This window comes from Bactrocera neohumeralis, chromosome 3 (genome assembly GCF_024586455.1).
Source record: "Bactrocera neohumeralis isolate Rockhampton chromosome 3, APGP_CSIRO_Bneo_wtdbg2-racon-allhic-juicebox.fasta_v2, whole genome shotgun sequence".
Taxonomy (NCBI): Eukaryota; Metazoa; Arthropoda; class Insecta; order Diptera; family Tephritidae; genus Bactrocera; species Bactrocera neohumeralis.
This window is the reverse complement of record NC_065920.1, coordinates 29,253,119-29,271,134: the sequence shown is the minus strand read 5'-3', so window position 1 is coordinate 29,271,134 and position 18,016 is coordinate 29,253,119. Positions and strand designations below refer to the sequence as shown.

Below are 18,016 nucleotides of genomic sequence, written 5' to 3'. Positions count from 1 at the left end.
ACTGTGCGCTACTTACCCTTTTCTCCATGCCCTCCAAAGCCTCTGCCAGTATACGATATGTAGTCGTCTTGCCACCGAAAGGCAAGCCTACAATCATCAGTCCGTGACGCACGCAAATCATTTCATATAGCTGGTTGGAAATAAGATTCAAATATAGTGGGACTATTAATTTGAAGAGCACTCACCTGTTGAACTTTTTCCAAAAAGAAGTCCGTACATTGTTTATTATTCTTTTCGCAAGCTTCTCGCGTACATTCGTTGAATACGACGTAATCTGCTTCAGGCAATACTGTACCAGGAAACAGATCGGAGGTGATACCTTGAAACAGCGGCACATCTTGATTGAGAAACTTTGGTAAATTAACATCCTTAATAGAACGCAACACTAGTATGTCTTCATTTTCATCACGATAACGTAGCTTGAGAGCTCCCGCTGCTTTCAGTACGGATTTAACAGCACGCATGCCGTAATCGTAATGGCATTGTGTACTCAATTGCTCTGAACATAAGCGATAAGTGGCCACTATTTTAACACTCAGCGGTTTAGCGGTGAGGAAGCCATACGAATACAATTCTATCTCGGAGATAAGAGCATAATCGGGCACCATCATGGCAACAGATCGGAATAGTGCCTACAAGAAATGAAAATGATGAGAGTGTATGATGGAAATCAAAACATTTTCAAATTAACTAAAAACAAGCAAGGTAAGGCCGAAACCGTGAATGGGCTACAATTACATTTGGTATGCTTTCCATGTATATCATCGGTTATAGACACACTTAGTTTCATCGTGACTAATGCTAAGAGTTTAAAGTATTATTGAATGTAATTCCAATAACTTTTGGCATTACTCAAGTATACTCGAGAACATGCTTCCAAAAATGTTAGAAAGATAACTTAAACCTTTACTGATATATTCGCTATAATATACTAGATGTATATCTTTTTCTTTAATGTCGTAGACACCGCTTACGCGATAATAGCCGAGTTTACAACAGCGCGCCAGTCGTTCTTCCTTTTCGCTTTTTGGCGCCAATTGTAACCATGTTCTCCACTTGGTCTTTCCAACGGAGTAGAGATCTTCTTCTTCCTCCGCTTCCCCAGGGCGGATCGAATACTTTCAGAGCTGGAGTGTTTTCATCAATTCGGACGACATGACCGCAGCCACTGTCTCTTAATTCGCTGAACTATGTTAAGGTCATCGTATGTATATCTCGTACAGCTTATCATTCCATCGACTGCGGTATTCGCTGTTGCCAACACGCAAAGGATCATACATCTTCCTCAGAACCTTTCTCTCGAAAACTCGTAACGCCGACTCATCAGATGTTTTTTATCGAACGGCTTGGAGAGGTTCGTCGCAATTCTGACGAAGCTTATGGTATTTCTCAACGTCAGTCGGGCTGTGTACCGTATTAGTTTTGCGGGGATACCAAATAAAGACATAGCGATATAACGGCAGCTCCTATTCGTGCTTTCAAAATCAGCTTTAAAATCGACGAGGAGGTGGTGTGTGTCGATCATCTTTCCACCGAGTCTTTTTCAAAGTTTGGCGGATGGAAAATATATGGTCAGTTGTTGATTTTCCAAGCCTCAAGCCGCACTGATAAGATCCAATCAGTTTGTTGACGGTGAGCTTTAATCTGTCACACAGTACGTTCGATAGAACCTTATATGCGATGTTGAAGAGGCTTATCCCACGGTAGTTGGCTCAGATTATGGGTTCCCTTTTCGTGAATTGGACATATCACACTACAAATAAAGTGATGCATACTTTGTTGCATTTTAGACGGGTAGTTGCAGTATACATAAGCTGGGGTAATTCATGGACCGATTCCACAGATAGATGGTACCATGCCCATTGTCATATTTTGAAATCGGCTCCGATGAAATCTTTCCGTACCATGTCGGGTGAAAAATTTAATGTCTCTTACGCAGTTATTTATTGAGTTATAACACTTTTAATAGTTTTCATCTTAAGTCGGCGTGGTTACTATCAGATTTTATTCACTTTCACACCGTATAAGGTAGTACTGAAAGGATTCTTAGCCTTAAAAGCTTTTGACATATGTTCATTAATCCTAACATACTACAGGTCATGACTACACTCCGTTTTTAAAACTGTTCAAACTCACTATTGCTACGATCGCGCGGACGGGCGATTAGAGAGTCACCCAGACTTGTCTTATCACCCTGATGACAAACCCCTATATCTATTAGCTCCAGGTAAGCAAAACTGTAGCAACATTTTGCGAGAGTTCGTCGTTGCGTTGAAAATCACTATTGTAATAAATATCCTTTTCTAAAGCTTAGTATAAGGAAAATGATATTCATTCCATTTCAACGACGGTTTACGGTGAAAAGCAACGCTGTACATTTATAACTACCTTCAAATTATCCGGCAATTCTGAACGTCCTGCATAGCCGGGATTCATGGTAATAAAGACCGCACATGTAGGGTCCAATGTCAGTGTTGTGCCCTCAAACACCAAAGTAGGGCTGCCCGAATTAATGCCACGTTGTATGGTGAGTATCTGTTGGGCCACAACGGATAGCACTTCCAGATCAATACGATTGAATTCATCAAAGCACGACCATGCGCCACATGAAGCCAACCCTTTGAAGAACTTGCCCAGCGCAAGATAATCTAATCCATCAGAACAGTTAAAAACTACACACTGCTTGGCCACAGCTTTAGCCAAATCTTTGGTGGTCTCGGTTTTGCCTGTACCCGCAGGTCCTTCGGGTGCTCCACCCAAATGCAAATTCAGCGCACTAAAGAGCGTACGGTAACAGCGATCTGTGAGCGGTGTAACTACGAGTCGTGTCGTATTCCCCAAGTACTCATAGCCATATTTGAGAGAACTGTTGATCATGCGTGTGTCCAAGTTATTGTCTTCCCAGTAGTAGCGAAGCTGTAAACAGGGAAAGATATAGAAGACTTTATGTAATAAAAACTGTAGGAGAAAGCGTCTCACTTGGGATAGCCATTGGAAATCATTAGCGTCTGAAACTTCGTTTTCTACAATTTCGGCCAGCACATCGCGCGCGTGCACATCTAATACCACCAAAGCTCCGAGCGTGATCCTATTCTGCGCATTCAAATGACCTCGCACAAGATCAACAATTTTAGCAATCTGCGGATATGTATGTAAATATATTAGTGTCAGTAAAGTGTAAAATGCTATAAAGTAGCCTCAGATAACTTACCTGTGATTTGCAAAGTGTCAAATACTTGCGCAAATTGGGTACGGGCGCGTCCGAAAAGAAGCACTCAGTGATCTCCAGTGTCCAGTAAGTAAGCGAAATCGATTGTACACACTGGCCAGGCCAAGAGAGTACCCAAGTTTCGCGTACCATCTGCCGGTAGCTATAGAATGACTCACTTATCTTCAAATGTACGCTCTTCTTCATATCAATCTCCAGCTCCAACAGCCACTTCTCCACCTGACCGCGTGCCTTCGCAGTGGAAATGATATCGACAAGGGTTACCTCTTCACGTTCCGATGAACGCATTGCAGTTACTTCCAACTCTTCGGTGAAGTTCAATGTGGCAATACCTTCGAAACATTTCTTCAAGTGTGGTTGTACGCGCGTGGGATCTTTAGTTTCGGACAGTATTTCAAGCAGTTCATCGTTTGACAGGAAGAAGAAGCGTGGGAAGTAGAGACGTTTCTTCTCCAAGTACTTAAAAAGAAAAAAAAAATGTGACATGAATAACAAAAAATCTTTTGCCTGAAATACATACGGCATTGAGTCCTTTCTGTATTATCTCCAGAAGTGCGTACGCTTTCTTCAGTTTCTCATTCATCTTGTCGATCTCAACCACAACCATTACTCGCGGATCTGAATTCACCTGCTTCATGAGTTCTTTCCATATCTACGAAGAAGGTCAAAGGTCAATTATAAGTGGTTTACATTTCTGGTTCCTCATAGTATTTCAACACACCTTATCCACAGCAGCGAATCTACGTCCTTCTTCTGGCATTTGTTGCTGAATATCGGGACTGGAGAAAATTGGCTCCAAATACATCCATGTCGCTTGCACACGCAGCCACTCATCCAAAATGTCTTGCAACAGCATCAGTTTCGCTTCCCATTTTCTGAAAATATTTCAAAATTTTAAAAAACTTTCGTTTTACCACTTTTACGCCGCTGTCTGTACTCACAATATGTCCTCCTCAAATGGTTTAATGTACGGCGAGCTCTTCATTGTCTGTGTCTTGATTATCTGATCGTCTAATAGGATCTGTATATCATCCACTGCAGAAAGTTTAAATGTGCCGGAATCCCTGGTTACAAATGGAATTAAAGCTTGTTTTATTATTTAACTTATAGTCGGCGTATTGCTTTTCAAACCTGTATGGCGAAATGGTGAATGCCATATCTTGCCACTCAGCTACCATTTTCGCCATTGCGCGCTCCAAATTGTTCTCTTTGGTTGCACTCTCTGAGATCGCTTCAAATTTAGGCACATATTCTTCCAAGCCGTACTCAATGATCTTTTCCAAAGTCAATTCTGGCGATACTTTGATAGGGAAACCAATAATCTCTGATACTTGCTCCCAGTGACGCGCTTTCATGCCGGGATTGCCGAGCGTGCTTATTATAGGCATATGTGTGCGTAGCTCCTCAATTTGTTCTCTAACCTATTGATAAGTTAAACAGACATATATCTTAGAACCTCAATAAATATAAATTAAAGCGATCTGGGGAATTCAGTTAATATAATAACCAGTTGTATGTACTGTAGATATGATAGTCAGACTTTAATTAAGCGAAGTTAGGAATTTGCTAAATCAAGCTCATCAAAATTTTGCTTTTGAAAATTATCGGATTAATAAAGGATTTAAGGTTAGGTTAGGTTAATCTGGTAGGCCAATAAGCCACGCATAGATCAGTTTTGGTCCTTTGTGATACCCGATGGAGTTCAGTTGCTAGGTCCATGAAAAGTAGTCATCCTTTAGACGCAAATTTGAACTGACTCTGCGGCTTCACTATCGATACCTCTTCCTTTGTATCATATTGTGGGAACACCAGATGTTTACAGCGTAGTCTTGCCAATACGTGACAAGTGCGCAAAAGATGCTCCATTGTTTCCTTTTAGACATTTTCTGCAGTCTTCTCGATCTGTCAGCACCATTCTGCCGCCAACAGACAGTAACCAGATAGTATTCCAATCATGTTCCTACAGTCTCTTCTATCGAGTGCCAATTTTGTATACTTCCGATCTACCGTTTTGCACTTGACTTTTACAGTTTTGCACCCGGGTAGCTCTTTTCATCGGGTTTTGATTTTCGTTAAACTGCTTCTGCCCAGATAGTCGTATAGACAATCACGGTTTCGCGTGTCTTTGTGACCTGGAACCCAGTAGAAGTGAGGTTGCTTGCTTCTGGCAAAACTTTCCAATGCTGCCCTGCTTCTCAAGGCACTTCAGGCCGATAAGCGATACGAGGTTACTGCCTTGATTGCTGCTTGGCGTCTACGTAGATGTTGACTCTGGAATTGCCCGCAGATGCATTAGAGGCCAGCTCCGCGGCTTTCGCAATAGCAAAGACCTCCATTGAGGAGTCGTGTGCTTTCTTGTGAGCAGATCCGTTTTCTCTGGACTGTATTGAGAGTGGTGGTCATAATACTGCTAATGGTCTGTAGAAACCTACCCGTTATGCCATTTTCTTAGGCGCTTTGCCGTCCAAGTTCTTTAGCAGTTAATTCACCACTAATGTCTATAGAAGCGGAGTACCTCTACATACTTCCTTCAAAATGCTTCTGATTAAGCGTTCAGCATATTGACTGGATACTATTCAGAATAGATTGCGTAGAGACGTTGTTGAACGCTCCAGAAATTTCCAGGAATGCTCCAATAGCATATCCCTTATATTCAAGAGCTTTTTCGGTATTAAATAACAGTGTATGGAGTGCAGTCCTTACTGATCTGTGCCTCATATATGCGCATTTTCAGCAGAAAGGAAGTTAAGCTTATAGGCCTAAATTCTTTTGAGTAAGTTGGGTAGTTTCTACCTGCCTTCGGGACGAAAACTACCCCTAGCCTTTCTCCAAGAATGTGGTACATATCTGAACTTCATATATCCCCTAAAAATCGTCTTTAGCCACGGCACGAATAGATAGAGCGCATTCTGCAGCATTTCTGGAATGATTCCGTCCGTACCGGGAAATTTGTTTTGGTCGAATGAGCGGATTGCTTATTCTATTTTATTCTCCGTAAAGATGTGTTCGGAAACGTAAAGGATTTTAACTTCCCATAAATATTTTTATAAATTACTACTTATGTTCACTTACATCTTTAATCAATTGTGCAGTTGCTGGTTTATCGCTCAGCTGCTTTTCCAACTTCTGAATCACGCGATATATATTTGCCAGATCTGTTTCGATTTCATCTGGATCGTAGGTGCCAACTTGTGAATGCATCCATGCATCGTGCTTTTCCATAAACTCCTGTCCAGTGTCGAACAAAGTTTTGAATGGTTTCAGCTGATCGTGTGTCTTCTTACGTATAGGATACTGGGTGAGGTCCCAACCATAAGCTGTCTCCTCTTCATTGATACGATCGATGGTGTCCATAGCCGCAACTAGGCGGCTATCCAAAACTGTTGCTCGACGCTGAAATGTTAAGAAAATTCATAAATTCTTACATTATTTGATGCGATATTCGTGAAACATGTGTTCCCTACCTTATAACGTGCCAAATGCTTAATATCACCCCAATTCTCGTAGTCTTGCACCTGTTCATAATATGTCTGTAGCTCACGTCGGAACGCTTCAATGCGCTTTTTAAGTCGTTCCTGATACTCAATTGTTTTATCAGCAATGATCAAGCGGTGTTCTTCGAAAACGGAAGGCATTTTCAAATACCATTGGAATGTGTTGCTGTTATTTTTTATATCCAATGGCGAGTAGATTATATTATCCATCAGCCATAAAATATGGTTCATATTCTAAAATAAGTTGAGTTTATTTTTAGACTTACATATTGTATTTTATTTTAGTTCGCCATTTTGTTCATACTCACCACTTTCAAGCGTTGTTCCATTTCCGGTATTACAGTTTCCTCCGCATTGATCACAAATTCTTTGAGCGCCATTAACTCGGCCGTTGTTTGTGGCACCGTCATCGCCTTCTTGGCTATACCCTCATACTCCTTACCCAATTTAGAAATTTGTGACTGCTGATCGGCAACCATTTTTTCCAGCAATTCCTGTTGCATGTAGCGTGCTAACTGTTCCAGATTAGTTATGAAATTCTCACGATGGAACTCGTAGAGCCCCATACGTAATTCACCCCAAATATCTTGAATGATCTGCTCCTCTTTACGACGATACTGCAATACCATTTCACAATACTGCTCAAATGTGGGCTCAGATGCGATGAACTTCGATATACGCTCTGCATCAACACCGTTCATCAAGTCTATATATTGATCGAAGTCTTGCAGGCGCAATTCAGGACCGATTCGTTGATCCTCCAACATGACGCATATGCGATTACGAGCATTAGCTATAATCGACTCTGGTATTGTTGGTTTCAAATGGTATTGATCCGAGATTTTGAGCTCGGTGTAGAGTTTATTTTCAATTCGGGGCATCTGGTCGACAGACATTACAATGGACTCGATAATGCGCAAAAGCTCGTGCTGCACTTTGGGGAAGTTCGGATTAAAAGCAATCGTATCTTCTTCTTCAAGAACAAGGCTAACTTTAAGCCCGGGATTACTTTTCTGTTCAAAGAAAGAAGAAAAGGAAAATATAATATCTATACTAAAGTAATGCGTATACGTAGTTTTTTTTCTGGACGAAATGCATGTCAGTAACAAATATGTTCATAATATTCATATAAACTAGATCCAGACATAACTTTCAATAAGAGCGCTACCAAAGGTTTTTATAAACAAAAACGGCTTGGGATATCAATGAATTTATTTATTTTTGTGAAAGTACATTCAATGCATTATGTATAGAACTCGGCTTCTTTTGGATGGCCATCACGGGCACGTTTGTAGAAGTCCAGACGTTTGACGAAGCCAACGTTTCAAAGTAGTTTTCAACGGCGCATAACTCGGCCGATACGGCCAATTGACTCGGCCATTTCGTGAAATTACACGTTGACACGTTCACTGTTTGACTTGTGGCGCCTACTTGTTGCAACCACATATTTTCCAAGTCTATATCATCCAATTTGGGCCAAATATATTCTGTTATCATTAAGCGGTAGCGATTACCATTTACAGTATCGTGCCGGTCTTAATTATCACGGAAAAAGTACGGCCCAATGACTCCGCCGACCCATAAACCTCACCAAAACGTAATTTGTTCGGAATGCAATTGTGACTCCTGGAGTACGTGTCGATTTGCTTTTTGACGAAGCCATTCAGCCAGAAAGGAGCCTCATTGCTGAAGATGATTTTTCGATGAAAATCTGGATCATTTTCGAGTTGTTGCTCAACCCAAACCACAAATTTTCACAACGACGTCCATATCATCGACAATTTGGCAACAATATATTCTGACATTACGAGCACTTCTTTGTCTCACTGGCACGGGAACATTTTGTACTGTGCCTGTGTATTCAAATTTTTCCACTAGACGCTCAATTGATTATCACAGGACGAAAAAGGTTGGATGGCCGATCAAGATCGCACGTGGACCCATAAACCTGATGCCATAGAAAATAGAACTCCCGTTTTCGGAATGCAATGGCAAAACGTTTATGGAGTAAATGTGCAAATGCGCTTGATATTTTGACGAAGGATGTCCAGGTATTAGCCAGTATCTAAGTCTTAACCTCCCGAATCGACAGTGAAGATGAAGTGCTTAGTTTCGTGCATCTTCTTCTGGATCAGCTTTTCGCGGTTGATTGCTCAGTCTTACAGCATGCGTGCCAATAAGGCAATGGTCTGTCAAGAGCCCCACTACTAAAGAGAGGCTTGCCTTACTGAGGGCGAAGAGATCGTTAGATCTTCTGTGATCTATCGTGGGCCAGAATGCTTTTGCGACCGCTCAAGTACCAGTGCTGGCCCAGCGTTGACCAAGCATCCGCGAGGCCCAGCTTTCCAGTAGTAGGGCACAAGAGGACACCGGAGAGCCGACTCGTTGCCATTCTACCGATAGTGACGCTAGGGTACCTTTCCTTGCTAGCTCATCAGCTTTGCAATTACCCCCCAGGACGATTACGAAGACCATAAATTGAACGTAGAGCTCTTAAAGTTGAGGCCACTACCTCCGAATTTCGGTAGTAAATTTTAATAATTTCGACTCGTTATTGGATCGTATATCTTTTCACGATGAAATGACAAACCTTACTGAAGAGAAATGTCAAAAGAGCGGAAAAAATATTTCGTCCTTTGCTATCCTTATCGGTCTACTTTTGTAGCGTCCTTATTGAAAAACGCTTTACATATGTATATAGATCGGCTTCAGAAATGAACCAATAGATCTCTGAATTACAGAATAATTTTAACAGTTGATGTATGGAGTTTTTAGTGGCATTAAGCCATGTAAGTCTAGCGAAATAGCATATATGTATGTAGATAATGAAAATGTAGACCCTACACAGGGGCAATCAATGGCAAATTAATGATTAACTTACTCCATAATCGCAAATAAAATTGGCGTAAGACGTCAAACTACGTATGCAGATATCTTCCAGTTGTTGCGTCATCAATGCTGCCACACAGTTGTAAAAGCGTTGCAACAATTTCATACGTCTCACATTCGGCAGAAGCCCACGTCTACTGGCACGCAATAAAATCTGATGTATCTCACCATACCATTCGTTCTCGAGCAAGCCCTTGGCGGTGTCGATTTGACGTCCACATAAATACTAAGTGTAAAATGTCAAAAATATTATAGTTAAGTATAATTTGGAAGAATTTTTTTATTACTTACCGTGAAATCGTACAGTTCATAAGGTGTCTTCGCCTGTGCCAACTCTTTAATGTCTACAAAAAGCATATCTTTATATTTGGTGCTCCATAAATCAAGAATGCTGGCAACACTACGGTGAATGCAAAATAGTGTCTTCTTAATGCGACAACGATTATCGTCATATCTGCAAGGACAAAGCAAACAAATATAAATTTCATATTTTTGTACTTCTACATCTATTCTACAAGGGTTACATACAATAAGTTTGACATGAAGTTTAAAACACAAAGAAAGAAACGTCGCTTACGCCTGAACAAAGTTTATAAATCGTTCAATATTATTACGAAAATTAACGTTCTGTAAAGAATGTGTTTTGCGCGCTTCGCTCAACTTATGGTCAACATAATCGGCCTACTGAGCGTACTATTCGCAACACCATCATCTTGAGACCTAGCATTCATTATTGGCTAATATTCGACCGAATAGACCACGTCCAGCAAGCAGTGAAGAAAATGTAGCAGCCGTAGCTGAGAATGCACACGAAGACTGTGAAGAGTCGTCTCGGCGCCGTTGGGAACTGGTCGCATTTTACGTCGAGATCTTAAGTTGAAAGCGAATAAAATGCAGCTTGTGCAAGCACTGAAGCCGCTCGATCTTCCTAAACGACATCGCTTTGCTTTAAGGGCTTCGGAAAAGCTCCAAGAAGATCCGACGTTTTTGAGCCAAAATATGCGAAAAGACTCATTTCTGACTCAATGGGTATTTAAACAAACAAAATTGCCGCATTTGAGACGAAGAACATCCTAAAGAGATTCAAGAGCTACCATTTCATTTAGAAAACACAACGGTTTGGTGTGGTTTGTGGGCCGGTGGTTTTGTCGGTCCATATTTCTTGAAAAAATGTGCCGGTGAGAACGTAACCGTCAGTGGTGATCGTTATCGCGCCATGATAACCATCTATTTGATATCTAAAATTGAAGCTCGTGATTTCGGCCACATTTGGTTTCAGCAAGACGACGCCACTTCCCACACAGTTGAGTGAGCAGTTAACTTCATATTTTCGGGCTGGTCGATTGGTCACCATTTGAAGTTTCTGTATTTTTTCTTTAAAAAAAGTAAGAAGCTCGAAATGGATCATCCAACAAAATCAGGAAGGATTTCCCGCTGTTCTATACTAGCCAGGTTTATACAGGGTGATTATGTAAGGTGATATAATGCTGTGATATGTGCCGATAATCTGAACCGTAGTGACCGGGTCTACTCTAAAAATATAATATAGATGTTATTGACATCATAGGCCTTAACAACAGAGCCGTCAAGCCTCTTCCAGGCCAATACAAAGTACATGGAAGCCACACACAAAGATTCCTCGCGTCTTGAGAGCTACGTCAGTGTTGGCAGCTATAAGTTTGAGAAAGTTAGGGACTTTGTATATCACGGAACCAGCATAAATTCCAGCAATAATCTAAATCGAGAAGCATATGTATCCCTCTCTCGACAAACAAACATTATACTCTACAAGTCTCTTATTATATCCGCTCTATAACACGGCGCAGAAACATTGACGATAAGAAACCGAGATGAGAAAGCATTTGGAGCATGCAAGTGAGCCGTTCTTCACAAGATCTTTAGAGCCGTCCACGTGTGCGATGAATATCAAAAAAGATGGAACCAGGAACTGTGTGAGCTCTACGGCGACATATGTAGATATAGTTAAGCGCATAAAAATCCAACGAATGCACTGGTTAGGACATGAATAAATCTTGTTAATTTTTTGTACATATCATACTACTCAATTTTTGCTATGCTAATAAATAAAAAAATTCCTCCCGGATGGAGTCATGTGTGTATGAGAAGTTCACGCAAGTGAGGAAAGTTTTTTTAATACCTTTCATTAGGAGTGGCCAGAAACGATTCTTTTACATATGACTCAAGCAGCTCATGACTTCCGGTCTTAAGCCAATTACCCTCTGGGTAGCCAAAACGCATCTGTTGGAAAGCAAGCTGAAGTGAGAAGGCGAGACATCCTCTCCTCAGGGTTGTGCGCTGGGTTTGGGACCCGCCACGTAAAAAACATTACCAATGAAAAAAAACAGCGCCGTTCGATATGAAACGAGCTTTCAGACAAGGCGACTCCGTATCGTGCGATTTTTTCAATCTATAGTTCTGCTTTCTCAAGACTGGATAAGGAAGCGAAGCAAATGGGCCAACTTGGTTGCTTTGCTAACAGGTGTTACTTTGGACTGAGCTCTGAAAGTATTCGGCGCAGCACCCGCCGGAGGAAGCAGAGGAAGTCCTCCACTCCGTTGAAAAAACTAAGTGAAGAAGAACTTGGCTACAATTGGAATCTCCAATTTGCGCCAAACAACGAAAAGGAAAACGACGCACTGTTGTAAACTCGGCTATAACCGGGTAAGCGGTGTCTACGCCAATAAAGAAAAAAATTAAAAAAATCAATTTGTTTTTCGTTTATATAATATAATAATAAGAGTCGTTTTATTACAATAATAATAGCAACCAATCTATTCCTCCGTCCATGACTGTATGTATGTATGTATATAGTATATGTATCTACATATATATGCTAATTTGTAACTTTTTAATATCCGCTCAAATATTATTTTTAAACAACCCTAACAACCAGGGTCAAATAAATTATATCTAAATATGCGAAAAGCATGTCGGTATGTATATATGTATGTATGTATATTTGTAAGTACGATATATAAATATGATACTATATGTGTGTTCCTCATAACCTTCGTTTATTGCAGTCGTCTATCAACGAATATCCGTTTAGTTTATGATCATTTCGGCTTCATTTTCCATCCGTTAGCAATGCTTTCCGATTTATGGCATAAGCACCTACGCTTAAGAACATAACGGCAACAACTAAAATTCAAAACTTTTTACATTTTAGTAGGCTGAATTTATGCAATATTTACCAAATGTCAAGGCTATTTTAATGACGGCTTTCAATTTCAACATTTTGTTTTTAAATAGTTGGCTTTTCGACTATGATTTGAACTTCACGACTTGAAGAGTTGACTAGACAAGCGATTTACTGGCGACTGCTTTAAATAAGTTTTCGCGACGCGGCTCACACATTCTTGAGATATGAAGTCAATCGGTTTAGTCAGCGATCAGTGGAAAATGTTAAAGGTTTGAAATCGTGACGGAAATTTAAACGCGTACATATTTTACGACTTACTTATTTCAAATGCTAAATAATATTAATTTTGATTTTATTTTTGTACACTGCCACCATTTTGGACCAAGTATAATAGTTTTCTTCACCTAACAGTTGCTTGTAACACCTAAAATCAGATAAAAAAAACTCCTTCATCGAGTTTGAAAATGAGCGAAATCGGATTACGTTCCACATGGCAACATTTTCAGGACTTCTTTTTTTACGTTATTATAGATAAATTAAGCACCAAAGAAAAATCGGTATAAAACTAAGCAGAGAAATCGGCAAAAACTCATTTAGCTATATATGGGGTATTCCATACCAAATCGACCACTTTTTAACCCGACCCCTTTAGATTTTGCTGAAACTTATCCATCCTTTTCTACCCTTTGAAAAACATTTTTGAGAATTTTTTCAAAATTTTTTGTCCAACTTCAAAAAAAGTTATGAATTTTTCAAAAAAAGGCTTTTTTATTTTCAAATAGCCATAACTTTTGTAGAAATTTACTTTTGGGGACCTTTTTTTTAAATTTTGGTTTTTGAATGAACTTTTCGAAAAAATACACGAAACAAATTTTACACGATCAATTATATAAAATAATTGGTTTTTTAAGTAAAATCGTCATTTTTTGGAAGATCTCCATTTTTTTTTTGGTTTTTCTTCAAAAAAACTTCAATTAATTTGACAACTATCCCTGCTAATCCCGGAGTGGGCCGATTTTTTTTATTTATTTAAAAAAAAATTGTAAAATTTTCAAAAATCATACATAATAATTTTTTTCATTGAATTATAAAATTCATAAGAAATAAAAAATTTTCCCAAAAATAATCAAACTTTAACTGTTAATATCTTTTAATCGTTTGGGTTTACGAAAAAATCATAATAGACCTTTTTTGTAGAGCATTCAATTTACTACAAAATCTAAGAAACAAGATATTTTTTCAAGTAGTTGGAAGCGAGATATAAATTTTTCTATCTGATAATAAGAAAAAATAGAAAACTGTTTGTAGAAGGACCTTCCCGTTACAATTAAAAACTCATGTTTGGAGAGGCTTTCGTACAGGTGTCTAGGAACCTATTTTTCCGAGTACCAAATGAAAAAAAAAAAAATTTTTTTGAATCACTCTAATGTAGTTCATATATCCTTCACTCCTTGGCCATATAAAAATACGGGTCCAATTACGTAAATCCGACTGTTATGGGAACGGCCATTCACCGTCATCAGTGCCGACTGGGCATTGGTTGTCGCTGCCGTGATCTTAAGCTGCCTCTGGGCTGGCTGAGACTTGACAGTGCAAGAAGGCGCCATCCAGCGAAGGCTGGTGTATTTTCCCATTCACCCCATTATGGTGGACTGGTTTATATGCAATCTCAGAAGGAAGTGAATTAGAGAATACAACAGCTAATATGCTAGATACCACGAGGAGTAGAGCGCACCATTTTTAAACTCAATATGGAAGTACGTACTACGTAACGGCACTCCATCTTGCATCAATAAATACAAAAACTGATCTATGCGTTGCTTATTAGCCTATCAGACTAACCCAACCTAAATCTAAGCACAAATTATGTCTCTGATGTATGTCAAGTCTAAAGATATTTGTGATTTGATATCTTAAGGAAATTGTACATCCTGATGCTAAAAATGGATGACATCTAGCTCTCATATATCTAATATAATGATTTTTAAACTTCAAAAAAATTAACCAGACATGTTTTTTTATACAAGTTCAGCTGATTTAGTAGAAGAACATCTTGAATTCATATTTTGTTTTAATAAATATATTTTCAATAAAAACAAGAACTTGGAATTAACATGTCGGAAATATTGATGCTTATTTCTGAACTCTTCTCTTTAAAAGATCAAGCTGATGAGTTTTAATCTGCTACTGCGCAGCATTTATTTGCATATCTGCTTTATATTCCTCTTCTCTTATTTGCAGGATCTCTCCTTTAAAGCAATTAATTTCTCAAAATTTTTATTGATATGGGTTTGCGTTTCTTCTTATGGGCGTAAATTTAATTTTAAAAGAGAAAGCTTTTCGCTTTCGACACTGGGCTTCGTTTTAGTTGATTTTGTATCACTGCGACTGGTGTATGGTGTCGGATTTTCATCTTCTTTCACGCTGTTAATGATCATCTCTACTGACTCATTTATACCTTCTTTTGGCACTACATTGCAAAAGATTTAACTGTTGTCAACCCTTCTACTGCAACATCTATCCCCTTAGCTTGGAGATGTTGCTCGTCTTCTACAGTTAAGAGTTTTTCCTTGTACGGACCACCGCCAGTCTTTTGCTTCGAAGCTTTGTTTAATTAAATTATCCTTTTAAATATATGGTGCTTTTGATCAGCAAATACCTCTTTGTTATTTTATGTATTTAATTATTGTTATTTATGGTTCTTTTCGCCAAGTTTTAGCATCTTTCATCGATGGCACGGCAGCGTTAAGTTTTAGTTTCAATGGATCCCATAACTTAGAAAAATAACTTACACTGTGCTTCCGATTATTTGTAACTGATTTATTGAAAACTTTTGGTTTTTAATTCGTACTATAACTTTTCTCAAATAGCTAACGAGTGACATTGCGATTATTTCGTACAAACGAGAACACGTTATCGAATGAAGAGATATCAAATTTCGAAAGTGGGTATCCGATAGCGAGTACAATGATCCGAAAACAAAAAAAAATACATGAATTTCGCTCGTTAACGAGTGCCGTGAGTCGGGAGAAAATTGACAGGTGTTTTCAACAATTCCCAAAAATCGCATCTGCTCTCAATTTTACTTCAAGCTTCTCCTTATTAGATTTGAATGGAGCCCGTTCACTGCTGGGCTCTGGAAACTGCAAAATCGATGAGCTTCCTACTCTTTCCTTATTTTCATCCGACTGAAAAGGTCGAAAAAATCGGTTTGCGTTCTGGCGTTGGACTTATGAACCTCTAGTGAGCTGAACAAGCGCTGGTAAACAATAACAACTTTAATCACCAAACTACTAGTGTTAAGTGTTCTGACTGAACTGGACACTATCCAATAGGTTCATTTTGTGGGGCCCATTTTGCCACAGCTATATGGAGGAAAACGGCGTGGATTCATTTTGTCACTTTCTCCTCCATTGCTCGTCTTTTACCAGACTGAGATTAAAATATGTCGGTAGACGTATCAAGCTATGAGGTTCTGGTGATCCACTTTTAGAAATTTATTGGTAAGCTGTTCAAGTCAGATCCATCGAATTTTTATCTATGCGACGACCTAACCCAACCTAACGTAGGGTAACATTTAGTACTAATTGTTTTAAAAAAGTTATTAAATTCTTAAAGGTTGAATTATTCATCATCACCCTAGTGGCGCAATATACTAGCAAAGATAGAGAGAAAGAGAGAACAGCGATATCCCTGTTGACTATTACCCGTAACCACTTTTATTTCTTATAAGTACAATTATGTCTATTTTGGAAAAAACCGATAATATTAGTTTTATTGGAGTTTGCTAAAGTCCAAAGTTTGCAATTTTTTTTTAAATTTAGAAAAAGAAACGCTAAAAAAAAACATTTATCATTGACTTCAATATTAATCATGATTCTAGCAAAAGGTCACTTGAGTTGATGTTCTTTGATTACAAGGTACTCTCTTTCAATTCAAATTAAAGAACCGTATAAACAGCACAGTTAGAAAGCAGAAGTGATAACGACAGAGAAGAGAGCCCATACTCTTCCTTAATAATCAAAGCAAAATCTTTACATTATTCGTATAACACATTATTAAAGAAGAGTACATGCCAGAACACTGCGCTCCGAACTATAACAGGATGCCTCTTGATGTCTACTATCAAACACCTACACAGTGATGTTACACAGTGTTTGTTTTGGTATGAACCATCCATGCAGTCACTTGCCTGAAGCGGAACCAAGGAGCATCAAGAGGTCTTTCCTCAACTACGTCGATGACATAAGACAATACGCCGGCCAGACACAACTAACTTCAGACATGCACTTCAATAAACATCTTCACCGACTCCCTCCCAGTAAATGGCATACTTGGAGTCAAACCCCTTGAGTTCTGAATACTGCAGCAGGTTAAACTCCTACTTATCCAGAATCGATCCCTGCATATCAAATATATAACCAACCTTCAACGAGACTCCCTCTTTGCATGCACAGCTAACCTACACAGCTGACACCCCTCTCCCTATGGCCTGACCCCCTCGAAACAAGACGGATCTTGGGCCTATCGTTGTATGACCTAGATGACAACTTATCTGAACCTTACCATCCTAACGGAGGCTAGATAACCGTTCCAACAACAACAACGGTACATAAAAGACGGCCGCGTACTTCGATTACGAGTTGAACGTTTAAGTAAGATTTTTAAGTAACAGCTGAATTATGATGCTAGTCACTAAAAATTAGAAGAAAAAAATCGACTTTGAAACTCACCGATATCTCCAACGATTCATCATTATTTTGATTTCCTTCCTTTCTGGCGTCAAAGCTAGCTCTTGACCTTTGCGTAAGCTCGGCAATGAATTATTCAAAACAAAATCAATAACAGCTTTTTTCATAGCGAAAGTGTAGTCCGCTTTAATTTCACTAATCGTTTCATTGAGTTCGGTACGCCATTTATTTAACTCCGGTCTTATGAGCATTGTAATTCTTAAAAAAGGATATTATTTATTTTTATGATACGGTTTAAGATATTGATTCCACAGAAGCACCCACCTATTCAGCAAACGTTTGCCCATCGGGGCCACGTGGATTGTGTCAATGCCATGCTTGATGTAATAGTAGTAACGCAACATTTGTTTTTCTTCTTTATTCGGAAACTTATCATCGCCTTCGCTTGGTGTCATCTCGACGTCCTCGTCTTCGCAGGCAATTAGTTCCACTAATTTCTTGCGAAAGTTCTCACGTTCCAAGCGCATCTCCATGTAAGTGCGAACTCCTG

The 18,016-nt window shown here is 39.2% G+C and overlaps 1 protein-coding gene and 1 long non-coding RNA gene across 2 annotated transcripts in view; both read right to left on the bottom strand.

Annotated features, from left to right (window-relative positions):
* Positions 1-18,016, bottom strand: part of LOC126752899 (dynein axonemal heavy chain 7) — a 51,631-nt gene that overhangs the window by 33,278 nt on the left and 337 nt on the right. The window contains exons 2-17 of the mRNA XM_050463924.1: positions 17,791-18,013; positions 17,509-17,724; positions 9,904-10,066; positions 9,605-9,838; positions 7,032-7,736; positions 6,694-6,957; positions 6,302-6,622; positions 4,361-4,650; positions 4,171-4,293; positions 3,951-4,104; positions 3,750-3,881; positions 3,212-3,688; positions 2,980-3,138; positions 2,389-2,916; positions 186-632; positions 17-130 (exon numbers count right to left, since the gene is read on the bottom strand). Coding sequence (XP_050319881.1) covers positions 17-130; positions 186-632; positions 2,389-2,916; positions 2,980-3,138; positions 3,212-3,688; positions 3,750-3,881; positions 3,951-4,104; positions 4,171-4,293; positions 4,361-4,650; positions 6,302-6,622; positions 6,694-6,957; positions 7,032-7,736; positions 9,605-9,838; positions 9,904-10,066; positions 17,509-17,724; positions 17,791-18,013 — 4,550 coding nt within the window. The remainder of the gene's footprint in view (positions 1-16; positions 131-185; positions 633-2,388; positions 2,917-2,979; positions 3,139-3,211; positions 3,689-3,749; positions 3,882-3,950; positions 4,105-4,170; positions 4,294-4,360; positions 4,651-6,301; positions 6,623-6,693; positions 6,958-7,031; positions 7,737-9,604; positions 9,839-9,903; positions 10,067-17,508; positions 17,725-17,790; positions 18,014-18,016) is intronic.
* On the bottom strand, positions 12,336-12,923 carry LOC126752918 (uncharacterized). Its single transcript, XR_007666054.1, has 2 exons — positions 12,828-12,923; positions 12,336-12,774 (listed from the first exon to the last, which is right to left on the bottom strand). It is a non-coding gene; the product is annotated as an uncharacterized LOC126752918 (long non-coding RNA).